The sequence below is a fragment of the Kogia breviceps genome, chromosome 8 (assembly GCF_026419965.1).
Source record: "Kogia breviceps isolate mKogBre1 chromosome 8, mKogBre1 haplotype 1, whole genome shotgun sequence".
Classification (NCBI taxonomy): domain Eukaryota; kingdom Metazoa; phylum Chordata; class Mammalia; order Artiodactyla; family Physeteridae; genus Kogia; species Kogia breviceps.
Genome location: NC_081317.1, coordinates 104,873,604 through 104,901,286, shown reverse-complemented (window position 1 = coordinate 104,901,286; position 27,683 = coordinate 104,873,604). Strand labels below are relative to the sequence as shown.

At 37.9% G+C, this 27,683-nt stretch overlaps 1 protein-coding gene across 2 annotated transcripts in view; it reads right to left on the bottom strand.

Moving 5' to 3' along the window:
- The window catches only part of ADAM28 (ADAM metallopeptidase domain 28), a 61,230-nt gene extending 48,090 nt beyond the window's left edge, over nt 1-13,140 (bottom strand). The window contains exons 1-3 of one of the 2 annotated variants that reach the window (XR_010841752.1): nt 12,982-13,098; nt 5,534-5,637; nt 1,227-1,303 (exon numbers count right to left, since the gene is read on the bottom strand). Coding sequence is in view for 1 of the 2 variants with exons in the window: in XM_059071071.2 (XP_058927054.1) it covers nt 1,227-1,303; nt 5,534-5,637; nt 12,982-13,033 (233 nt within the window). In the remaining variant the exon portion in view is untranslated. Of the gene's footprint in view, nt 1-1,226; nt 1,304-5,533; nt 5,638-12,981 lie in introns of both variants that reach the window. The other variant, XM_059071071.2, reaches the window with a different exon arrangement.
- Between the last annotated feature and the right edge of the window lie 14,543 nt (nt 13,141-27,683).

The following is a 27,683-nucleotide window of genomic DNA, read 5'->3' as shown; positions in this document are numbered from 1 at the left end:
ATAAAAATGACTGAAAAGAGCAATGTTCTTCCCCACAGCTAAGGATGACTGCCTTTTTCACCCAGTCCTTGTCAGTTACCAGTAACTGTTAACAGTTGCAGCAGTGGAAAGTGTATTGAAAATTGACTTGCACTTGGTAGTTTGGGCTCTTTCAGCATTCTCACTGAGCTTCTTAAAGTTCTTTCAATTATCCACCAGCAAATAGGAGTCTGAACATATTTTTAAAAGAGGCAGGGCAAGGAGCAAAGGAAGTAACTAATATGTAGTCTATACCATCTCTATCCTGGCCACTGCGGTAGACCTATTACATATATCATTTAATCATTTCAACAATCCTACCAGATAAATATTACTCTCCTTATTTTTCAGATGAGATTAAACAGTTCAAGTGGCAAATCCTATCCAGATTTGCCTGAATTCAAAGCCTGTACTATTTCCATTGCACCACACTGTTTCCAAACTCTCGACAGTTGTGACTTTTTGCAAAAGGTGATAGTCTATCTGAGGGAAAAAAAAAAAACTCATTGCCCTATAGTGAACAATTGAGGGATTAAAAAAGCTTGAAAGCATAGAATTAGGAAAAAACTACTTTGGATATAGTCTAGATATAGGATGATCAAGATCTGGGTGAGAACTGAGATAGTGAAATTTGGAAAAGAATGTTGAATTTAAATGAACTGAATGAAGAGAATGAAGGAATACAGGAAAATGTAATGTATGAAAAAATGGAGGGTTAGTGGTTGGCTGGGTAGAAACAGCATGGGCGTTGCAATCAGGGGACCCTGATTCAGATTTTACCACTGACTTGTTTTTGGCCCTAGAGTTTGTTTAACTTATGTATGTCTTGTTTTTCTGATGAAAATAATTGCAAATTTTTAAAATATCTAATCTTTCAGTGTTAAAATAACAAAATGCAGTGATGCATGGGGGAGACTTAAAGATCTATGTGCTGTTTCATAGAAGTTGATAAAATATATGTCTGCTCGCACCTCATTCATTGTGTTTTATGACTTCAACTAGCAGAACACTAGTAAACTGTTACCTTACTCAGTGTCTCTACTACGTCAGTACGAACAAATACTCACAGAAGGCCTTGGGTCAGTTGAGAGTAAAAGATGATTAGCCAAGGTTTGTGGGAGTCATAAGTAGTAACAGACTCAATTATCACACTTGCCACATGCTAACTGGCTGTTGGTGAAGATAGTATCAGAAGTAAAGACTCTTACTTGTTTTTCTTCAAGTAAAGCACTGCGATTTTTCCATTAACTGTCATTTCATACTTCAATTCAGTTTCAAATTTTTCCTGCAAAAATGCACAAACACTTACTGGTGATTAAAAACATACGCACAGAGATTCATTTGGCTATGTCCATCTGTCTCATCATTAGAAAGCAATGCCTGCTTTTCTTTAACAGTGGTCTCTATAATTCCAAATGTCTGCTTCTGCCTCTTTTAACAAGTCAAACAACTGCCAAATGAATAGAAAAATTATCTGAGACCTTTATACAAACCCATCTATCCATCCAGGCAGCCTCACATTCTACCAAGAGGATGTGAGTGGGGTTCATATGCCAGGCACTGTTAAGTTCTGGAAACTGGCCTCTGAGCAGGAAAAATTGGTACTGACTGTCAGAAAGCTTATAATATTGTGGAAAAACAGACAATAAAAGTGAGTTACATGACAAGAGGTATGAATCTGGAAGCAGGGTAGGATGTCTAATGTCTTAAGGGCAGGGAGAGACTTTCCTGAGGAAGGAACATGTAAGCTGAGATATGAATTAACCAGGTGACACAGGGTGGGGAAGTTATTTGAGAGGAAGTATTACTATGCACACCGACCCAAAGACCTGCAAGCCTCTCAACTGATGATTTGGTCTAGAGGTCTTCTCAAGGCTACATGGAGGGCAGAATATGGGCAAAATAACATGAATCTGTACCCTAAGGCAGGAAGAAGTCATCAGGAAGAAAACAGTCTCAGGTATTCAGATAGAGAAGAAAATGTCACTTCTAGTAAACTCTGTGGAAAAGGAGAACTATTTTAAATTTAGATTTATATATACAGGAGGAGACAGAGAGGTCTATACAGAAGAATTTTAAAGAAGATGTTATCAGGTACTGAATTCTGACTTTGTTCTATAAAACAGGGTTATTAGCCATGGTGACATGTAATATCTACCAATTCACTGGGAAGTACCAGGACATTGTTCTTGTTAAAGAGATCCAATATGGCAGACCAAACGTGATAGAGCACCAGTTATGATGGACTCACTGATGCTTCCACTGCTGCGTTACACCTAAGGTCAAGCTTTCTTGTCTCCTCCCTCTCTTGAAGGAGAGAAAAGGACCTGAGCTCATCCAGGGACAATAGAAAGTTAGAGCCAAATGAGAAGGAAATCCAAATAAGAGGGGATATACGTGTATATATATATATATTTTTTTTTTAATTATTCCTCTGGTTTATTGTGAGTCTTATTCAACTTTTATACCTTATCATGTTAATAAATAATAATAATGATAGCTAATACATACACAGTGCTTTCTATGAGCCAAGCGCTGTTCCAAGTGCTTTACAAATATTAACCAAAGGAGTACCTCTGTAAAAAGATCAGAATTCCAGTTCTCATTCAGACATATTCTCCTTATTATATGAGAGGCTTCATTCTATTAGGACAAAGAGTCTCTGAATAGAAATGAAATTTTAGCAACTCAAATAGCCATCGCCAATTAAGAAATATAATTATATATATATATACATATACATACATATACATATATATGTACATATAGCTAATTCATTTTGCTGCACGGTATAAACTAACACAATATTATAAAGCTACTATACTCCAATAAAAATTTTTTAAAAATAAAATAAAATTGTTGATAAAAAAAAAGAAAGTTAGAGCCATCTGGTCAGAGTATTGTGCAGGGATTTGCCATCTCCAAGGTCAGTTATTTCAGCTAAAATTTCCTTTAAATTTTCAGTTATTGAAGTGTGTCTCCGGTGTCAAAAATCTCAGACTATAAATATCCTACACTCTGGGTCTAGATGAGGGGAAGCTGCTATAATTCACTTCACTTTCATGAGTAACAGGAGCTGGAAAAAAGCCTGAGGGTTGAAAAAAAGGTAACGGAGAATTGGTGTCACCACTTCTTGTTCAGGCTTAAGAAAGGCCAGATAAAATGAAAATATTAGAAGGATACCAGATATGACCGTTCAAACAGAAGAACCTTCCAGATATCTGTTTTCTGTCAGCAATGGATTTTAGTAGATTTTCAGATAAAATATTTGGACGTTGTTTCAGAAAAGATACTTGTGTAATGGGAGTTTTAGCCAATGCTATCATAGAGGGTATGGATGAAAGAAAACAGCAAAGAAGAAAACCAGAGACTATACGAAAGAGGGTGCACTGGGTAATGTTATAACTGTACTTCTCAAGTAGAAGCTCACGGTGGAGAACAATGCCTGCTAATAAGAAATGTGTTTTATTTGTATTCTATCTAGGTTCTGAGCTATGGGTTGGGAGAGGAAATAGGCAGCTTGATTCGGAGAGCTTCCACTAGAAGGAAATGATTTGGAGCCCACTGAGTAAGATTAGCTGGGCACAAGGACATATAAATAAAAATTTCCTCCAGGAAACACCATGGGTAAGGTCTAGTGGGTGGATTGGGACGGTTAGAGTCCTGTACGGTTCTGAGACGGAAACAGAACTGTAAAGTCAACATGATGCCTGTGAATACACAGAGGAAACCCTGTAGCCCAACTATTGTGATAACATACAGTAATCCGAGGCCTCTGAAAGCCCTGGCGGACCTAGCTAAGACCTGACATTGTTCCCAATAGGGGAGGCATTGTGATGCCAGATATTGTGTTTTAAGGCATGGACCAACAGCAAGATGATTTGGGCCTCTAAGGAAGCATGTGATCTGAAGACTGAATCCTAGAAAGAATAGTGACCACCTTTAGAATCTAAGTATCAACATCAGGGACCTAGACTGAGAACGTGTTGACTATACATCTATGCAGGTTTATAGGAAATGTATTCCACTTACACTCATCCATTTGTCTATTTGTTTATTTGCTCACTTATTCAACAAACGCTTATTCAGGTCTCCTTATGCCATGTATGTAAAATACAATCAAGAATACAATCATGAATCAAATCTTTAAGATTCTGCCTTGGCTGTTAGTGCCTCCTCCAGAAAATGTTTCAGAGGATTACTTCTTTCTAGCTCAAATCTTAAGTAATGTGGCCAGGTATGATGAAGTCAGAAAGATGGGCCATGCTCTTGGCATACCTGACAGGTAATGTCAGTGCCTTAGTTCTCTGGTCCAGCAGAGGGCACAGTGGTATAATAATAAGTACAAGAGTCCTCCTCTTCACCGCCTTGAGAAGTGATCAATCCAGACTGAGATCTATGTAGATACAGGGATCCCCTCTGTCCCATGCACTCTAAATTCTAAATGTTTCAAGTAATTGCTGATCAATTATTTGCACAAGCAAGACCAAGAGTCTCAACATAGGAACTACAAAGTTCATTTTTAGGAACTTGGCTTTCACCTCAAAATATTCAGTGAAAAATGTAGCTGGCATTTTAAAGAGACTGCCAGAAAGCATTTGAAGAAAGCCATATTGACAGGGAATCCAGTGCATATGGGTCCTATATAAATTTAGCAGAAGAGACAATTATTTTGGGAAACAGAGTCTACTCTGGGTTCTGTTGCTATACATGTGTTTGCTTTAGAAAAAATAATTCGTGAGCAACTTTGTCCAGTTGGGGAATATGAGTTTCCAGTGAGTTTCATCTTACAATAGGTAGATGTAAAAGTTGTCACTTATGTCTCATTTATTTGTATTTTCCTGGCTCCCAGCAGAAGATTTCCAGGTGTAGGTAATTAGAAAATTGCTGTGGAATGAATCATCATGTTTTAGCTTTCCTCTTTTGACTGAGAATGTGTGTTTTGTCATGTGGTAAGAATTCTACAAACTTTAATAGATGACTCTTGAAAAAACAGAGGTAAATTTTATGTTCAATTACAGTAATTAATCCTATTTTACTGTACATATATGCATTTATTCACCCACAATATTTTATTTTTTACTTCAATTTTAGTGTTCATGGTTTTGTTTGTATGTGTGTATGTATAGATGACAGATAGAGATATATAAAGAGATAGATAAAAGAAGTTGCATCAAATTCTTTAGAAGTAATAGAATAAGTTATAAATTGCCATAAATAATTAAAGTTTACCCTCTGTGTGACCTTGGACAGTTAGTTTATTTCAACTGCCAGAACTTTAAAATCAAAATAAAGCTAATAATAGAATGTTGGGTTATCGTGAAGATTAATAAAGATAAGACAGATTAAAAAACACAAATGTGTATATATATATATATACACAAAAATATGTATATATATCTACATATTAAATATAGTTATATATATGCATATGTGTATGTATATATATATATATATATAATGTGTGTGTGTGTGTGCGTGTATTCAAAATTCTTTATTAAATCAAAAGCTGTACCTGTTGACCTGGATCCTTGATCTCTCTTTTATGTAGTGGATGAAGTCTTCTGGGATAAACCACTTCATAGATTTTCACTCCAGGGAGTTCTTTTATAGAATTTACTGAGCAAAAAAAAAAAAAGAGAGAAAATTCAGCTAAGCAGAACTAACATAGGCTGTTCGGTAGTGGTCATCTTGATTGCGTTTCTGATGAATGATGCCACATGCAGGGGCTTTAACTGAGTTATGTGAGAGAGTTATAAAAGTGCAGATACCAGAAAAGATCAACAAAATCAGAAGCCCACTCTTCCTCTCAGATCTTTAATCTATATCTTCAGATATTTTCCCATTGAAAGTTTACCGGTGTTTCTCAGCTTAGTGAACATATTTCTTTGGAATTTTCCCGCTTCTGTTTACCACTTTGTGTCCCCTAGGGGAAGGTAGCAAATAGTACAGGCAAAAGCCAGGACAGGAGAACAGAAGCCAAACTAATCCTCTAAGAACCTAATCAGTGTCAGAATAATCAAATTGAAGCACTCTGAAACTACACAGTGTCATAAAAATGAAATAACTAATGGATGCCATTTCAGATTCTAATATATTTTTCTTGGGTTTTCCAACAGCAATATTTTACACTAATGAAAGAAACGAAATCAGTAAGAAAAGGCTCCGATATCAGCTGCATAGAATGGGCTGACTTTTGCAGTACAGACATACCTTCATTTTTTGAATACAAAACATGAAAAATATGAAACTTGGAGAAGCAGACAATTAGAACACTAGGACTGGCCTGGAAGGACTGAACCTGCAGTTATATTGAAAGAGAACTGGAAAGATTCAACCTACTATTGGCATCTTGAATTCTCATTTCAGTGTTGTTTCTAGAAGTTACCTTTTTTTTAGAGAAATTCAGTTTTCCCAAAGCTGATGCTGAATTTTCTATTTTATTTGCCCACATGGTCCAGTTCCTGCTCTGTATAAAGAAGTGCCTGAGGAAATGTCAACAGACCAGCTCTTTAGAGGTTAAGGGGCTGCAGATCCACAGAGAATGTAGGTACAGGGGAAAAGGGATCCACAGCATGGCCCCAACCCAGCAGTTTCCCAACTGGAACTGGAAAGGCTTTAAATGACTAGAGGGTAATTCTAGCTCATTAAAATAGGCAAACCTAAATTCTATGGTAATATAAATTTATGTGACTAGGGTTGCTCTTTTAGCAAAGAAAACAGTATTTTTCATTAGTCACTTTGCATGAATGTACACTTATCCCAGTGATGCTCCAGAGAATAAATGCTTATTTTTTCAAAGTTTCTTAAGAAACTAAAGTAGAAGCTTTTCAAAATTCCTAGTGACATCAATTTTCTTTTTATCATTTTAGGATGGCTTTCATTCTTCTGACCATTCAAGAGCCATTCAAGAGCCAGCATCTAACTTTGAAGAATAGAAAAAGTGACTATATTTGCTAAAAGCTCACTGGGTCAAAAATGGAGTGTTAGGGCTTCCCTGGTGGCGCAGTGGTTGAGAGTCCGCCTGCCGATGCAGGAGACACGGGTTCGTGCCCCGGTCCGGGAAGATCCCACATGCCACGGAGCGGCTGGGCCCGTGAGCCGTGGCCGCTGAGCCTGCGCGTCCGGAGCCTGCGCTCCGCAACGGGAGAGGCCGCAGCAGTGAGAGGCCCGCGTACCCCCCCCCACACACACACACACAAAATGGAGTGTTAAAGTGATTAAATGGCGTTTCTTTCACTGGCTCAAGATTTACTGTTAAAAATAATTTAAAAACACTTAAAGCCATGGCATCAACACTAGACTACATTAACTTTGGGTTTAGATTGGGTTTTTTAATTGTGAAAAGAGGGGGCAGATTAAATGATCTTGAAGAACAGTTCAAGTAGTCTACAACTTTATGCAAATAAATGCAGAATCTCCAATGATCTCTTTGAATAGGTGACGATCATTTCAATAAGGTTCTAATCAGAACCTTGTGATAAAATGTCTCATTACATAGTCACACTTCAAGAATTACATCACAAGTTCCCTCAGTTACTTACTTCTTGCTGTTACAGAGCTAATCACTGGGCGTCTTTTATTTCTATTTAATTACTTTTTGGTAGAGGAAAATAATAATGTTCGTTTTAAAACAATAAGCTAGGTTCAAAAGCCTAAAGGAACAGTAAATCAGTCATTTTCTTCCTATCAAGTGAAAATTTTCCTAATTATCATAATTATTTCAAAATAATAAGATGCCAAGAGTAAGAAAATTACTCTTGCCAGAAATTAACTGATGGTAGCAACACAATTCCATACAGTCTCCTGTTACCCTCTAAGTACACCATAAGGCACTCGCATGCTGTCTGGTGGACTGTGTTCAGTCAATCCATTAATCCCATTAATATGGAGCTCATGAAGCCATATATTCACCAACATTGCAACCAGAGTTAACTCTTCTAAAAATGCTGTATGAAACACACATTATTCTGAGGGGAAATATTAGTCTAAGCTGCCCTCAGTTCATAAAATAATAACTACCCAACTAGTTCTTTTTATAAAAACAGAAAGGGATAACACTCACAGGCTCCCCATCAAAAGAGGTGAGAAGGGGACAGGCCAATCCAACCAACACAAGTTTTCTCTGATACACACATTGATCTCCATGCCTCTAGTTAGTATCTAAATGCTAATGTTTCCCAACTGACTACGAAATATGGAGTCTAAACACGTAAATCAGTGGAGAAATTTCTTTCCAACTCTTTGTTTGACGGCCAAGCACTTCCAAATGGCAACCAAAACAAATCAATGAATAAACTAAACCAGAATATTTTTTAAAACGTCTCCAGCAACCTCTCACTTCCTTCAGTTTGAAGTGAACAGATTTCCAGCTTTTCACATTCTTGCAACAGAGTACATTCTCTAAAGATAACAGATAGAATCTCCCTTAATGGCCCTGCTTTTTCTGAAACCAAGAAGGCCCTGAAAGAATGAGATTTGAGATACAGCAAATTGTACAACAGTTGAAGAGAGGCACAGCCTAAGTGTTGTTTGGCTCATTCATCTAAGGTGTGATGGTGCAGTCTCCTCCCAGCTGAATAACAGCAGACTAATTATTTTGAGGCCTGTGGAACAAACACAGCTAACTGTCATCCAGGGATTACACAAATCTGAGATGAAACACAATATGTTTCTACTAATTCATTTTAATACTTGCTTTTCTCTCTCCCACAGAACTCACAGGATGGATTAGTTTTGACTAGCAAAACTGGATCAAGAAAAAGAACACTTATTGGGCTTTGGGTTAGATAATTATTTTCACTGTTAATTAGTTTTAGAAAAGTTAAATCTTTGGGGGGGTGTACTTTTAAACACTTTTTATTTGGCAATAATTTCAAATGTATACAAGAATTGCAAGAATAGGAATAGTACAAATAACGTCTTTATATCCTTCACCCCGATTTACCTAATTCACAGATTTACCCTTTTGCCAACATGTTTATGAGTGACAAAAATTGTAAGCCACCAATATTTTGAGGTTGTTGTCACTGAGATTTTGCATATTCTCAGTCTCTCACATATATACATATGTGTATATACACATACATATATATATATAAATATACATACACACAATTTTTTCTAACCATTTGAGGATGAGTTACACTACATACATCATGGTTCTTTACCCGTACAAACTTTAGTATTTCTTAAGTATAAGAATATTCTCTTACACAACCATAGCACAGCTCTCAAATTTAAGAAATTTAACACTGAGCCAGTACTTTTTTTTTTTTTTTTTTTGCAGTACGGGGGCCTCTCACTGTCGTGGCCTCTCCCGTTGCGGAGCACAGGCTCCGGACGCGCAGGCTCAGCAGCCATGGCTCACGGGCCCGGCCGCTCCGCGGCACGTGGGATCTTCCCAGACCGGGGCACGAACCTGTGTCCCCTGCATAGGCAGGCGGATTCTCAACCACTGCACCACTAGGGAAGCCCTGAGCCAGTACTTTTATCTAATCTACCATCAGTATTCCAGTTTTGTCAACTGACCAAATAATATCCTTTATAGCATTTTCCCCATTCCAGTGCAGGATCCACTCTAGGGTCAGGTATTTTATCTAGTTTTCATGTCTCTGTACTCTCTTTTAATCTGGAAACTTCTCTCCTTCCTTCCTCCCTCCCTTCATCCTTCCTTCCAACCGTTTTCTTTCTTTCTTTCTCTTTCTTCCTTCCTCTATCTCTCTTTCTCTCTCTGCCTCCCTCCCTCTGTCTTTAGAAAAGTTAAATCTTGTTGACAAGATTAATATACCAGACATTAGTCTGGATGGCTACTTTACTTTTTAATGTGTTTGGAGTCATCTTAGAGTTTAGCCCCTTTGTACGTAATACTGATATTTCCATTTTTCTTCAAATCTGTTCAAAACTGTTAAAAGCAATGTCTTTTCAAACAAAACACATGATGTTAAGCCCTGAATCAGGGTTTATGCAATGACATGGACTGAAGTCCTGGGATTCTCTGTACCCCTTCAAACTATCTGGTGATTTTAAACTTCATGCAGTAAAAGTGAGTACAAACACTAAGGGAAAAAACACATCCTAATTACGTCTATCACCTTGGCTCTAAAGATCATATTACGTATACTCTTTGGGGTCTTCCAGTCGGCTTATGAAGACAGGAAGAAATTGCAATTTGAAATAAAGTAATTTCAAAAAGTACTGTGCCCCCTGGATATTCTGCTGAAGTAAAGAAATTTCTCCTGACTTCTTCACCCCCAAGCACCTGTCACATTCTTTAATTTTTTTTCCCTTTCCTACAATGAAATCTTGTAAGTTATTTTTATCAGGGGATTGTAAAGCTTATTACAAACAGTTGGCCTGATTTGACCTCATTTTTAAATTTCACGTATGTAAGAACTGGGCAGAAGTCATGGTTGGAGGGGCACATACTTATTCTCTGGATGATGGGAGCAGAGAAACAAAAAAAGGAAGAGATGGGAAAATAGAAATTGCTTTACGCCTTACATTTCAGGGGGTATTTCATTTCAAGGTTATTTCAGTGACCATGGAGACATTCCTTTTTTTTTTTTTTTTTTTTTTTGGCTTCGTTGGGTCTTGGTTGCTGCACGTGGGCTTTCTCTAGTTGTGGTGAGCAGGGCCTACTCTTCATTGTGGTGCGTGGCCTTCTTATTGACCTGGCTTCTCTTGTTGTGGAGCATGGGCTCTAGGCACGTGGGCTTCAGTAGTTGTGGCATACAGGCTCAGTAGTTGTGGCACGTGGGCTCAGTAGTTGTGGCTCACAGGCTTAGTTGCTCTGCGGCATGTGGGATCTACCGGACCAGGGCTCAAACCCGTGTCTACTGAATTGGCAGGCAGATTCATGGAGACATTCTTGAAAATACATGATGGAAAATAAAAAAGAAGCGGCAGCTTTCTGTTCCAGATGGAAGATAAGGGAAGGCAGCTTTCTGTTCGTCCCCCCATCCTCACAAAAGCCACTTCAGAACCTCTGTCCCCTTCTCACCAAGTATTCAGAGATGTCCCACTTTGAGACATGACCTCTAAAAATGTTTTGTCTCTTGGGGCAAATGATGTGAATGCAAAGACAGGAGAACAGAATCAGTTGGTATGCCCAAATCCACCAAAAAGGCTATAATGCGGGTGGACCGCACTGGTAGCTATGTTATTCTGTTAACAGATCCAGCTTGATCTTTTTGCTGTTCGGTAAGGCTAGTACACAATCTTATGTTTCAACCAAGCAAAGTAATGCGGGTGGACCGCACTGGTAGCTATGTTATTCTGTTAACAGATCCAGCTTGATCTTTTTGCTGTTGGGTAAGGCTAGTACACAAACAATCTTATGTTTCAACCAAGCAAAGTGTCCCAGAGAGTGTTCAGTGATCCTACTTTTGGAGAATGTACGGAAAGGTTTCTATTAACTTTGACTCAAAAAATAGGAACTTTAGGTCAATAATTTAAATTCCTAGCACAGTTCTATACCAAAAGATATTAAGTTAAACTTTCCCAAGTCTGAAAAACAAATCAGAAACCAACATAAAAGGAAAGTCGCTTTTAGTGAGAAAGTACTGAGTGGGCAAAAGGGGTAGGAGAATATTTCCCTACCTAACCCCATCCTTCTTGTTGATAATATTTCCCCATTTCTACATCCCTGCAAACATTCTAAAGCCCAGGAAAAGATTTACCAGGGAAGAAGTCTCACACACTGAAGCTAACATGCTGACTTCAATAAGCTCTTGAAGTAGAAATAAACAAAGGAAATATGTTAGCCAATCTAATTTAACCAAAATCTAATTGGAGAATTCATCCCAGATGGAGAGATATGCTAGATATAATTGATTATTAGGAAGTAATATTACTCTACTTTGGAATTATTAAACTAAAAATTGCTGCCCGCCATCTGGCACTACAAGAATGAAGTCACTAGCCACTATAGTAGTTGACCTTCAACACACAGCCTGAAACAGGAGTTCAGGGCCAGCAAAGAACAGAAATGAGGCACTCTGTACTCTGGGAAAAACTGGCAGAACAGACCTTCAGATAATTAGATACTTTTAGGAGAAGATGTTATGAACCCAATTTCTTGCATTTTCTCATATCCTTGGAAAGCTCTAAAATTATTAATGGAGACATCTGCCCACCGTGACTAGCAGCAACCTCCTGCCAAAATTTATGCTTGATTCCATGGATCCCCCTTCAACAAAACACATAATCCTGATCTCCCTGCCCTACTTCTTCTGAACAGTTCCTCAGAGTTATCTGAGAGGTTGTCTCCCAGGCTACAGTCCTCATTTTGCCCCAAATAAAACTTCACTCACAACTCTCACATTGTGCTTTTTTTTTTTCAGTCAACAAATGTTTGATCTAACCAGCAAAATGGAAGTGAATGATCAACATAAGTTCAATGGCAACATTGTTTTGATCAAGTAATATCACAGTGCTTTATAAACATGGAATGGGTCCACTATTTATTTCTAATTCGTCATATTTATCATCACCAATAATGAAAGGACTAAAAATGTGATCGAAAGGAATAGGACGAATCAAACTGGCCCCAATAATAATAACAGATACTTTCTGAAGCCTTCTGTACCGCAATAACCAGTCAAATCTGCCTCATCTTAACTGCTCTAAAAACTGACAAGGTTGATTTTAGTGTATTCCATTCTTTGATGCAAAGATCGCATTCATTGTTTAAATGATGCTGAATGAAATTTCCCCTTTGATTTCTAAGTGTTCTCAGATCACTTAGAGTGAATATTGATTCAAGACACTGAATATTGATTCAAGAAGTCTGCTTGTCTCTCCTTTACACTGAGTGTTTGAATCAGTCAGAGCCCCACCAAACAACAAATTAAACCAGTTCAACTGGTTAGTAAAATTGGTTAAAAAAAATACTGGGAGAAGATGAAAAGCAAGCAGTTCCCTGGGTATTTAACAGAACCTGAAAAGGAGTTAAACACCTACCTGGAAGTGGAGAAAGGAGGAAAGTGGCTGCCAAAAGAAGCCCTCGCCACATGCTGGGTAATACCAGGAGCCTGGTGTCTGTCCTTCTGTCTCAAGCAGACATGCACTGCTGGGTCTGTCCCTTCCTCTCAAGTAAGACAGAATTAAACCTCAGGGTTCATTCTTGTCTCTGCTTCAGGAAGTGTTTACTAAAGGTGTTGCACAATCTCAGAGCTATGGTCCTGTGACAATGGCACAGCAGGCGGAAGTACTGGCCGAAGTCTGGCTCTAAGATCCCTTGATCCTACGCTATTGTTTCTCTTTCTTTCTCCCCCATATTCCCCACTCAGAAGTAGTACATTTCCAATAAAATACAATATTCCAATAAGCCACTGCAATAATGGCTTCAATGTAGCTTGATAAATGTGTGTATTTATTATGTGTATAATGAATATATGTGTATGTACACACTACTATATATAAAATAGATAACCAGCAAGGACCTACTGTATAGCACAGGGAACTATACTCAGTATTTTGTAATGACCTCTCCCCTGAAACTAACACAACACTGTAAAGCAACCATACTTCAATTAAAAAATGAATAAATAAAAATTTTAAAAATAAAAAGCAAAATAAATACATGTATTTATATATGTATCTGCTATGTTGGCAAAAATTTATTGAGAAGGTTATCTGCCGCCAGCCGCGGCGGGTCCTCAAAGTGCAGCAACAATCGACGAGAGGGGGTAGGGAACGGAACGCACCAAGGTATGGGATCAGAAGGGCACAGACAACTGATGGTTGCAAGGCACGTTTAATAACAAAGCGTAGCCGTATATATACCCCTAAAGCAGGGAATTTGCTTAGTCACGCCTTATCGGCATCAGCTGGTTGATTGGCTGCTCGGCTTCTCCCTCAAAGGCACCAATTTCCCCTCCAGGGTTGCTTTTCCTAGCTTTAGGGAACAACCAGGGACTCCCAGTAACTGAGCAGGTCCCTGGAGCGATTTGGCCACAGGCCATCTCCTTTTTTACGTTCATACCATAAAGTCCAGGATGCATACCAAGGAGAGTACAATCGGGCCCTGAGGCTTATGAGGGTCTTAATGGTGCCTTCCTGAGGGCAATGCTCGCCACATTCCCCCCTCTTTTATTTTTTAAAGCTTGATAATGCAATTTCAACCCATACACCTCCTGACAAAGAGCAGCGATGGCCAACAATAAAGCGTAATAAACAAGGTAATGCAATTAACATCAACAATACACATGACCCCACGGTAATCAATCCTGTGAGTCCATTTTGAAACCAAATGCATTGGATTTAACCATTGAAGCTGATCCAAGAGTCCTTGAATTAATTGTTGGGGCCCGTCTTCTTGTAGATGAGCTTCTTGAATTGCTTGTATTTCCGCATTAAGTTTTTGTATGTTCAAACTAATGTGTCCATCAGTCCATACACTTATTCCAATGAATCGTTTAGGTCTTTTTTTAAAGCTTCAGATAATTCTAGCCAAGCTTGTATGCTAGTACTATGATACCATGGTTCAGAAACATTTACAGGCAGCATTACATAGGAAGGTTGTTTTAACATCATAACAGAAAAAGTTCCTTTCATAGGCAGAAGGCAAGTACTAAAAATACAATTCTGACAAGTTATATTATATCCTAAGGAACCAGAAGTAAACTCAATCTATAAATCTCCTATTAGCAAGGCATATGAGGGTGTAACACAAGTAATAACCGGTTGATAAGAATAAGACAATGCAAACTTCCCAAAATCCCAATGCTTATAAAAATCCAAACTATTATTAGTAACAGAAACTGAAGAAATTAAAATGGTACCATTATTATAATTTAAGATGCACCAGATTTGAGAATTCAAAATCAGATTGGGGAAAATCAGAAGGAAAAAAGGAGGGAAACTTCAAACTTGTAACAGCTTTAACTACCTTTAAACTATGGCCGGCCAGTAAAGTCCCTTGTCCTCCTACATATATTTCAACACAAAAATAGTATCTTTGACTTTGCAGCTTCTATTAGAGCTCCACTTTCAGCTTTATGATTAGACCCATCTTTGTTGCTGTAATTACCAGTCTCATTCTTTCCATTTTTGTTATTGTTGCCCTGTGAAATCATTTTTTCTAGAACAGCAAGAAGATGTAAAGCTTTCTCAGCTTGGTAGGTTAATAGATACAGGTCTACGATCAAAAAACACACTGCTTGGGCAAATTTTTCTTCAAAAGGTTCTATGAACTGATAAAGTTTTTCACCAACGGATATGGCTTCTGTATACTGTCGGACATGATACAGGATGACTGCTTGATTGTAATACAACATACTGTTTTCAAGATCATCTAGTCCATCCATTTCTTCAACAGCCGAGTGCACCTGATTCTTCAATTGGTTAAGTGTCTGTCTTAAACTATCTGTTGTTGTCTGGTTACTTTTGAAAAGCTCAGCTACTGCCGTATTCAAAATTATTTTATAATCGTCTTTGTTTATATCTTGTAGGCAGGCAAGATGTTGCAGACAGACATCATAATTTCCAGCTGTAAAAGCCTGGAAAGCACTGGTGGACAACTCCTTCTCTTGATCAGTGATCTCAGGTCGCTTCTTGGATACTTCCTGTCCCATATTTTTTTACTTCTGACTATTGCCCCGAGTTACTATCAACTTCACTATGTGGCCACACTTTCACTCTTAACTCCGGGGATTCACCTACCGAGATTCAGATGTCCCTCTCGTCCGGTCCCTGTTCGGGCGCCACTTGCCGCCAGCCGCGGCGGGTCCTCAAAGTGCAGCAACAATCGACGAGAGGGGGTAGGGAACTGAACGCACCAAGGTATGAGATCAGAAGAGCACAAGCAACTGATGGTTGCAAGGCACGTTTAATAACAAAGCGTAGCCGTATATCTACCCCTAAAGCAGGGAATTTGCTTAGTCATGCCTTATTGGCATCAGCTGGTTGATTGGCTTCTCGGCTTAGTCACGCCTTATCGGCATCAGCTGGTTGATTGGCTGCTCGGCTTCTCCCTCAAAGGCACCAATTTCCCCTCTAGGGTTGCTTTTCCTAGCTTTAGGGAACAACCAGGGACTCCCAGTAACTGAGCAGGTCCCTGGAGCGATTTGGCCAAAGGCCATCTCCTTTTTTACGTTCACACCATAAAGTCCAGGATGCACACCAAGGAGAGTACAATCGGGCCCTGAGGCTTATGAGGGTCTTAATGGCGCCTTCCTCAGAGGGCAATGCTCGCCACAGTTATCCTCTCACATATACATGTGGTTCAGTGAAGCAATTTCTGATCCAATCCCATTATTATATAAAACTCTCTTTTCCAATTATTTTGTATCCTTAGCCTGTTCTTCCACAATGGTGATCTCAGGGAGCTTGAACTATCATGAAATAAGACTGTAGGACTCTATAAGCTCAAGGTTTTTCAGCTCCTCAAGGGTATTCGTATCATCAATAACAACCAGGAGAAGCGGGTTGGGGGAAGCCTTTAAGATTCAAAAAATGTAATTTACAAGAAAATTTCAGGAGTTGTCACAGGTGGTAGTGAGTCTAAGTTGGCATGCCCAGATAACACACAGTATAGCTAATTAAATAGCTAATATTAATTAGAGCTGCTTACTAAGTTCCAGGTCCTTTATACTTATTATTGTAGGGCCTTAACTATACTTACACCCCTACTTCCCTATCTATACTTTTGAGCTTTGAGCTTTTTCGGCTGGCAATAAGATACTGGAATGTCCCCCCTGGGCAGAAACCGCTCCAAGCAAACAAGTATGGCGGGTGATAAGAATGATTAAGCCAGAGTTTAAAGGTCGCCCTAGCCAACCATAACTCATGTGACTCAACCCCCCACCACAAAAACACGAAAATGTAAAGTAGGCATCCGACAGCCAACCAATCAAGGAACTAGAGCCAAGTCCCCACTCCGGTCCGGAACAAACAAACCAATGAGAAAAAAACCCTTGATATATCCACACTTTGCATAATGAAAAATGAAAGCTATAAAATGTATGTGATTCCGCTTGGGAGGGGTTCCTCTTCGGCCTCCTGCGTGAGGACCAAGGAACCCCGGTGCACCGGCTCCTAATAAACCTCTTGCGTGTTGCAGCGACTCTCGACTCCTGGCGGTTCTTGGGCGAGCTGGGATCCCTCGGAGACCGTTCAGGTCTAACATTATCATATTGATTCTTATGATACTCCTGTGTGATAAATATCATCCTACCCATATTTTGTATATGAAAAAAACTGGGGTTTAAAAAGATTAAAAATTCGGAAGGTTAAGACTCAGTTTTCCTCATTTTATAGAATAAAAAGAGTAAGCAGCTTGCCCAAAGTTACCTAGCTAGTAAGTGGTAGGAGTGGAATTTGGACCTGGTGTTGTCTGATCTCCTACTCACAGACTCTAATGCTTCCTACTTATGGAGTTGATTTATGCACCCAGTTATATTTCTGCTGAGAAATAAATATACAATTCCTACTAAAAAACCCTGAAGTATTATTACAAAACCCATTCCTGGTCCACTAAAATTATGCATCATTTTATGGATTCTGAAGCGCATTCTTTATACTAGTGATTGCAATGAAAAGGGATATCTCTAAATGATAATACACATATTGGCCAACAAGCATAAGGGAATTTTTTAATCTAGTTATTGAACATTTCAGCCATCAGGATTGGGAATCTCACAGGTGTCTTGTCTCTTCCATCCAAGTTCTACTGGTTTGTTTTTTTTCAGGGAACAGAAAGAATACATCTGCTTTTAAATGATTACATGGTTTTTCTCCATTAATTCTGTACACATTCATTACTATCTTATGCGTAGGACACTGAGGTCATGGCTGAAAACACAGTCATTTCCTTTGAGATGCTTACAGTCTGGTGAGGCAGATAGGCAAGAATGGTTACCATGAAGTTGTGCAAAGTGAGTACTGTCCGTATATCACGGTACCTTGTGTTTAGTGCTATGATAGATTTAGGCATAGAGGTCAGAGGTCAGAGGTGACCTCTATGCCGAAATCCTATCAGAGCAAGGAAGGCTTCCTGGAGGCAAGAACAATGAGATCAATGAAGAACCAACTGTGAGAAGAAGTGAGGAGGATGTCTCATAACACATTAGTTTATGGCTGGTAATATTTTGGTGTTTTTGGAGCAAAGAATGCCTGGGGGAATGGGAAGATGTTGTGATATCAGCACAGGATCTTGAGTGGGAAAATACAGGTTCAAGTTCTTACTCTGCCACTTGCTTTATTACACTGGGAATATAACTTTCTCTTAAATCTTGATTATGGACAAAGTTAAGTTCCAAAGTCATGTAGCAAATAACTTCCAGCATTCTACTTCACTGGACTTTATAAGGATCAGATGATAATATATATTTGAAAAGCGCTTGTAAAATGTTTACTTTATCGTCTATTCTACATACATTTCTCTTAGTTAAATGTCACCTAAAAAGAGGATTCTAACAAGATGATCTATTTTAATCATTTCATTAAAAATAATGAGGAATGAAATCTGATCTGGATACAGGTAAGAATATTACTACTTTGAACTGGTGTTCCAGATTGTGTAGTTCCTATGCATTGTAATGTATAAGACACTTGTAAAGCCCCTTCCCTTTAATATATGCCTGATGACATTTGAAGTTCATTGTATGTGGTGTCGCTGGTTCCTATTAAAATTTTTCGTTGTATGTATCAACAACTCCAAGTTACATATGCAGAAACTGAGGTCCAGATTTATTAAGGGAGTTTTTGCAGGGACTCCAGCAGTGTGTAGCTTATGAAGGATTGTTTTTTGGTAGCTTTGGAGTTACTCAGATCCTACCCATCCTTCACGGCCACAGTTCACTGGGAGATGATTATCAGAAAAAGAAAATCCTTTAGGGATGCTGGCTGGGAAAGACTGATAGTGAAAGGACCCCATAGCACCAAGCAGGAGGCAGACAATGAGGATGAATGTATCAGGGAGGATATGGTCTTGAGCGCTGCCTTTTCATTGATGCTTTGGGAAGTGTTTCTTGGAGCAGAGTATCTGTACCACAATAGGATACCATCTCTTCTTATTTTCCTTCCTGTTGCACACCTCAAAAAAGAAACTTCTGGAGAAACAGACATAGATAAATGGGTAGGGGAGGTGTTCAAGATTTAAAACACCTTATCTTTACCTCTTAGGAGTAGATGGACCTAAAACTGAGAGTGGGATCATGGGGAAAAAAGGACCCAATTATGGGTAGGTTACTAAGACTCATAGATTGTACCTGATTTAATAAATATAATCGTTCTGCTGTGTTCTCTGTATGTTTATGTCATTCAAGGCTTTCAAAATTTCTTCAACAGTAATTATTTAGAATCATCAAATCATATGAATGAGAGATCAAGTCTTGAACTCTGCCCAAGATGGGTTCTCACTGAAGCTCCAGGGAGATCTTACTATCACTGTTTCACCTCCCAGGACCATTATAGCTCTGTCCCTATTCACTAAGGGTGAAGAGGAAGAGCGCACATGGAAGACTGTATTTTTCCTCAAAAGAACGTCACAAAAATCTCTTTCCAGCCCGGAATTCTCACTATTCTTTCTGTTTTCCATTCTGATTAGTTCAAAGAACATCACATAGAAAAAAGACCAAATGATGTTAGTATTGGAACTGGGAGAAAAGGATGATTCAGTCACCACCTACTTGACCCTACTCAGACCAAGGGGATGCAAAGTCTTCTTAGCAGGAAGAGAGAAAGGAGGAAATGCTTACTGTGTGATTAGAATGTGCCAGTTGCTTTGTATTAACATGAATCATCTTCACCACAACCTAGAACCTACAGAAGGAAGTGTCATTGAATTATCAAAGACTTGATATTGATCTTTTTGGCCGCTTGGCTAGCGGGATCTTACTTCCCTGACCAGGGATTGAACCTGTGCCCCCTGCAGCAGAAGTGCGGAGTCTTAACCACTGGACCCCCAGAGCAGTTCCAGTATTGATCTTTTCTGAGCATGTGTGACAAATCTTGGGACCACTGGGTGTAGGATCTTTCTTCAATATGTTTTTATTTAATTAAAACATTCCTACACTGCTATGCTCTTACAAACTGCTTCTGGAACAGACAGAGAGGTACCATTCCTTCAACCCAAAGACACACTACAGGGTCAGTGAATACTGAGGCACCACCTTTGTTTTCCCTGTGCCCAGAAATGAACTACACAGAGCTGGCACTGAGTAAATTAAATAGCTTCCAGAAACGCTATTAAAGGATATGTTGTAGAGCATAAGGAACTCAGGCGTTAACACGGCTGAATACGTTCCTTCTTCCTGCTCTGCACACATACTGTACACATGTTGAAAATTTATTGGATCACATCTCTATGACAGAACAAACAAAAATACAAACTTAGAGTTTAAAGGAAGACAGACTGGTCATCAAATTCAAGATTTTAAAATATTTTCTATTTTAAACAAGTAATTCAACCACTGAGAATCACTCTAAGAAAATTGTCTAAAATAGAAAATGGGTTTTATGCATCAAGATGTTAATTACATTATCTATAAGGAATAAAACTAAATATCCAAAAATAAAAAGGTGGACATATAGTCAACTACATACCTACTCAATAAAATATTAAACCACTTACAATGAAATTTAATATTATGGGAAATCTTAACATTATAATATTGGAACAAAACTGAAGCTACAAATTTATATACTACATAAAAATTTCAAAAACCTATTTGGAGTAAAAAAAAAAAAAAAAATTAAAAAAATTCTCCAATATTTAGGGAGGTGTTTCTGTATGTGCTGGGAAGATGAACTACATAAAACTTTCAAAAACCTATTTGGAGTTAAAAAAAAAAAATTCCCCAATATTTAGGGAGGTGTTTCTTCTGTATGTGCTGGGAAGATGAGTGTGTTTGCCTCTTTTCTTTCTGTATTTCTTAATTTTTAAGTAGTGGTTACTATTATTTTTATAATTTAAAAATTACATAAAATAAACACAAAAATCAAAATATTTTCCGAAACTACAGACAGACCTATTCCTCCCGTAAACTGAGCTCTCCTTGAGGATACATATTAGTCATCATTGCACCCTCAAGACCCCAACATAGTGCTTAGAAAATAGTAGCTAATGAATATGTTTGCACACTGATTTAATGATTTGAAGGAGGATCACTCAGAAAACAAGCAGAGCCCCTGAACTACAAGCCATGAGCAGCTGAGTCTAGAAGAAAAGAGAGAAAAGCTCTGTTAGTCTTTTAAAACCAGAACAAAGGTAAAGCCTTAAGGTTTCCTCTTCTAACTTATTATGTTCCCACCTGTGGTAAGTAGATAGTGTAACACAAAGAAAGAAAGCTATTGGCTTTTAAGCTCTGTAAATACATTTTTACATACGTAAGCCAAGAGGTTTTTGTTGCAGGTACTATATTTACATAAGATTTTACTTTCTTGCTTAAGTTTTACTGTTATAATCAGCCAATAACTCTTCTCACCCTGAATCACCCTGAATTACTAGCTATTATTTAAGACTTGCTACATTGCATTAGGCTCTTTGTAACATGAAGTGACCTTTCCTCTCAGCATACAGTATCGAAATTAAAGAGCAGTAGCTAATCACAGAGATTTATTGAGTCCAATCAAACTGATGCATCATTTGCATAATTTGATGTACTTAAGAAGCAGATAGGGCTGTCAGAACACTCTGTCTTCCAGGTGGAATGAGAATAGACATTGTCCATCTTTATATCTGTGATTCTTCTAGTTTTTCTGTGCTCCATTGCTGACCTACACTCTCCCCTACCCTTCATCTGGTATAAAAACTAAAATTAAGATCCAATAATATGTGTGCTTTGATATGGCAAAAAAAAAAAAAAAAAAAGAGAGAGAGAGGCTGGATTGGCGTAACTACAAATTTCCGTCCCTACTCTATTTTTATGGATAAGGTCCCCTAGTCAAACAGTAATCCTTTCCAAAGGCACCAGGGAGGCATTCTGCTTATATCTGTTTTGATTCATTATGTGTTGATTTCACATTTAAACTCCCATAGGGAAATCTCATTCCTCTTATTTACAATGAAAGGTAGAGAAAGTTTTCTTACGGTCGTCCCCTTATGGTCTTCCTACACATGAAAATCCAGACTGACTGAAAAATCTTCACCATCCTAATTAAACTCAACTCCATCCATTACAATGACTTTCAAGGCTGTACAGAGCCTGTACTCTGACACCCGACACTCACCCCTCAGTCCCTTCTGGTCTGAGCTCATCTTCTTGCTCACTCTAAGCAAGCCACACTGGATTGCTCCATATTCCTTGAATAATCAGGCACAGGCTTGCCTCGGCACTTGCTTTGACTCTTCCTTCTCCCTGAAATACTCTTCCCTCAGATATGTACCTTCAAGATTAGTTCAAGTATTTGGTCGAAGATTGCCTTCTCAATGAGATGTAACTTCATCAGAAACTTCCATTTTTCTTTTCTCTAGCACAACTCATACCCTTTCTGTTTTATTTTTCTCCATTGCACTTATTACACACCAGCATTCTACATTATGTATTTGTGTGTTTATTCATTTTTAAACCCTTTCTCTCATCCCCTTGAATGTAAATTCCATGAAGTAATGGTCCAATAAGTTATCTCTAACACTTAGAGCTGTGCATGTTTTAGAAAAAGTGCCTCATAAATATTTGTTAATGTTTTTTAAATGGATGAATTTAAATTTAAAAATTGGAGCAAAAATTATTTTATCTATTAACATAAAATTCTGATGTATATTTTAACTTTAGAGAAGTTTTTAGTAACCCACTTGAGCCCCCATTACACACTAAACAGGAAACCCACTGTATTTCTCTGTATACGCCCTTCCATTCCCCAAATCATTCAAAACTCTTACAGATTTACATAGTTGAAAGTACGTCATGCCTTTTCAAGATATTATGCAGAGACTGAGAACTGGATTCTGACTGGTCTATTATTGCAACTGTTTTGTCACTGCATGGAAAAACTGGTCCATAATATAGAAGTATTTTTACAGGCTCTGAACCCTCCCTGGACAGGGATGGTGCTCCATATAAGGCACTAAGGTTCTTAGTTCACATTGACTTGGTTAGCTATTGTTCACATTGCTTGTTCATGGAAGGACAGCTAGATTTAAAGGAAGTGGCAGCTGCATATTGCTTCAGATCAACTCTTCTCAATCAAACTTAAGACCTTGTCTAAAGCCCGTTCTCCAGCTTAAATTCCCTTTTTCCACATGCTATTTAATTCAGAGGTCTCTGTCTTTGGTCCTCATATCCTGAAGTATTCCCTGAGTTGCCTCACACAGTTGTGGAGGCTGGTGAGTCCAAAATCTGCAGGGTATGCTAGCAGGCTGGAAACCCACAAGAGTTAGGATTGCAGCTCAAGTCTGAAGGCAGGCTACTGGAAGAATGCTCTCTTTCTCAGGGGAGATCATTCTTTTTTCTATTAAAGCCTTCAACTAATTGGATGAGGCCTATACATAATAAAGCATTTACATATTTAAAAAAGTATAAAGCATATACATATTAAATCTCCTCTGCTGAAGTCTACTGATTTAAATGTTAATGTCATCTGCAAAAATATCTTCACAGGAACAGGATATTGTTTGACCAAATATCTTAGTACTGTGGCCTAGCCAAGTTAACACAGAAAATTAATCATACACTGGGCATATAGATTGGAATTTGACTCTTTCCTTCCAGAAAGCCCAGGGCTTTTTATTTAAATTGTCACTCTCTCCACAGAGATGTACTCCACATTGTAGCTATTTCATCATTGAAAAAAGAAAAAAAAGAACTGGTTATACACTAATTCTCTAATCCTAGAAAAACGTGTTCCTGCTAGCCCTACATTTGCATATCAAAGAGGGCCCTGGAAGAGATCCTTTGCCAGACAAAGAGGATCAACTCAGGATTAGAAATCTTGGGCCCACTGTAGAAAGGAAGGGATACCCACATGAGTAATAATGCCCAAAGCTGTGACAGGTTAATTAAAATGAACTTTAAACACCTGGAAGTGAAAGCAAGCTTCTGATTGCAAGTTCCGAGTAAATGTTTTTTGAGTAGGTTCTCAGACCCAGTTGTTCATCTTTTGACCTGGTGGGATCATGAAAACCAGGACCAACCAAAACCTTGAGGCTGAAGGCATTGTCCTTACTTTTATACAAACTGTATGGAAGAACATTGTTCCAGGAGTCACATTCAACACATTTATTTGTAACTTAGTCATTCTACAAACTCTACTTCTGTGTCACATGCTTCTGGGCTGATAAGTACTCTGTTAACTTGATAGAATAAGAATAGAGGACTGGGTGATCCTTTCTGATTTCTCTCTGGACTTAACCAAGCAAAGCTGCTAACCCATGCTCTTATTAACGTTTGATCATTTATGCACTATATGTATGAATTAAAACCATCCAATTATTCATAAATTAAATTAATTTTGTGTTGAGCAGATCTTCTTAATAGGTCAAGAATAAAGCCATTGCTGAGAGTGGCTTAAGAAGAGAAAAGATAAATGCAACTGAATGCCAAGGAACTGAGAAGAGTTTGAAGAAATTAAGATTTAGAATTTAACCTATAAATATGTGATGGTTAATATTATGTGGCAACTTGGCTGAGCCATGATACCCAGATATTTGTTCAAATATTATTCTGGATGTTTCTATGAAGGTTTTTTTGATGAGATTAACATTTAAATCAGCAGACTTTTTTAAACCACTTTATTGAGGTATAATTGACATGTAAAAGGCTGTACATATTCAAAGTATACAAGTTGATGTGTCTGGGGATAAGTATACACCTGTGAAGCCGTCACCACTATCAATGCCATAGATATATCCAAGCCCTCCTAAAGTTTCCTCCCACCTCCTTTGTAAATTATTGTTTATTACTACTATTATTATTATTTTGTGTGGTAAAAACACTTAACATAAGATCTACCCTCTTAGTAAATTTTAAGTATACAATACAATATTGTTAGATCTAGGCACTGTTCTGTACAGTAGATTTCTAGAACTTATTTACCACAAAAAACTGAAACTTTGTACCCTTTAACCATAAACTCCCCATTTCCCTTCCCCCCCGCCAGCCCCTGGTAACCACCATTCTACTCTCTGCTTCTATGAATTTGATGATTTTAGATTCCACATATAAATGAGATCATTCTCTATTTGTCTTTCCATGTCTAGATTATTTCATTTAGCATAACCTTCTCCTGGTCCACCTATGTTATCATAAATGGTAGGATTTTCTTCTTTTTTAAGCTTGAATAATATTCCATTGTATACATATATCAATTTTTTAATCCACTCATCCATCAATGGACATTACATTGTTTCCATATCTTGGCTATTGTGAATAATGCTGCACTGAACAAGGGAGTACAGACATCTCTTCGAGATCTTGATTTCAATTGTTTTTGATAAATACCTACAAGTGGGATTGCTGGATCATATGGTAGCTCTATTTTTAATATCTTGAGGGATCATCATACTGTTTTCTTTAGTTGTTGCACCAATTAACATTCTCACCAACAGTGCACAAGGGTTGCCTTTTCTCCGCATTCTCACCAGCACTTTCTATCGATTGTTTTTTTGACGATGACCATTCTAACAGGCATGAGGTGATATCTCATTGTAGTTTGTTCTGCATTTCCCTGATGATTAGTTATGTTGAACATCATTTCATGTACCCATTGACCATCTGTATGTCTTCTTTGGAAAAATGTTTTTTCAGGTCTTTGCCCATTTTGTAATTGGACTGTAGGGTTTTTTTGTTTTTGAGTTGCATAAGTTCCTATATACTTTGGTTATTAACCCCTTACCAGATATATAATTTGCAAATATTTTCTCCCATTCTGTAGGTTGCCTTTTCATTTTGTCAATTGTTTACCTGTTGTGCAGTTTTGCTTTGTTTTTTGTTTTATTATTTTTTTAGTTTGATGTAGTCTTACTTGTTTATTTTTGTTTTTGTTGCTTTTGCTTATGGCATCAAATCCAAACAATCGTTGCCAGAACCATTGTCAAGAATATTTTTTCCTATGTCTTATTCTAGGAGTTTTGTGATTTCAGGTCGTATAGTTAAGTCTTTTATCCATTTTGAGTTATTTTTTGTGTATGGTATAAGATAGGGGTCCAACTGCATTCTTCTGTGTGCTATTATCCAGTTTTCTCAAAACCATTTATTGCAGAGGCTCTCTTTTCTCCATTGAGTACTCTTGGCTCCTTTGTCAAATATTAATTGATCATTTATGTGAGGGTTTATAAATGGATTAAACTAAGGTTCTGGATTATAAATTGTTAAGATAAAGGAACATCTAAAAAATATTACTGAAGGTTGGTGAAGAAGTATACACAGTATGAAAAGTACTTTCTCCATAAAATAAGAGCAAAGTCATGTGTTAAAAGTAAGGGGTAGGGGCTAGGTGAGGGACTGGGGGAGCATGTTGGACATTAGGATTCATAAATCTGTTGTTGCAATTCCATCAGCGTGTATACTAGGAAACACCAGAACTAGAATGATATCTTTCCTTTCAAATTCAATATAGATAAAATAACCAGTTTGAAGTCTATAAAAATACATGCAGAAATAAGGCAATGAAGCATTGTTCTCAAGTTTCCAAAAAAAAAAGCATGCGTGTTAAAATAATTTTTTTAAAGATATATAAAACAATTGAGGAGTCATATGTTGCCCCCTGCAAAGTATATATATTTTAAACGTCTGTATAACAGGTGAAGAAAGCCATGAGAAGGAAACACACTTACATGTGCAAAGAGAGCTACCTGTAATGAAAAAAACATGTAAAAGAACACCTGTGTCAGATGGCCATGTGAGCCTATGGAGTTAATCTTTCTGCTCCAGACACTACAAGTCTCCTGGAGATACACAGAACATGATGGAACTTGGATGTCTTGCAGGATAGTTGCTGCACTGCTGTTGGTCACACTATTCATGATTATTCAAGAGCAATAGCCAGTTAAAGAGGTGTTCTGTTTAGACTCTGAGAGTCAATAAGGCTGAAACTGTGTGTTTCTTGCTCAAATCTTCTTGGATCTCAACATTACAACTTTGAGAATTCATCTACACAGCCATAGTTCCAGGGCACGTGTTTATGCCTAGCAGTTTGGGCCAGAATGAGTTTCAATTGCCACTTCATGCAGACATAGAAAAAGTGATATATGTACACCTATATATTAGTACGTGTGTGTTAGTGTGTGGCTGAGGGATTTGAGAGGGAGAATTATAGGTAAATAGCTACCTAGCTAGTTAGATAACATGCACATTATAGACAATAAATAAATAGATGGATGGATGGATAGACAGATGGATAGATAGATCGATATAGAGGTAGATTGAATATAACTTACAAATTATCAATATCCTGGGCTTACTGGTGGGTTGTATGTTCTTTATATACTTAAATTCTCTTAAAATTTTTCTAAAGTGAACATTATTAATTTTATATAATAAATTAGAAATCAAAAACATTTTTTTAATGTTCCCAAACTGGAGAATTTTAGAGTGATGAACAGGTTGAGGATGAAGCTATTTCTGAGAATGACATAAGGGGAAGATAAATGCAACAGAATGTCAAGGAACTGAGCGATAAGCTCAGCTTTTTTTTATCGGATTACACGAACATTGTACTCACTTGGATGATGGTAGAAACTAGGGTTTGAAAGAGGAAAATCTGTGAAAAGTGTGCTAACT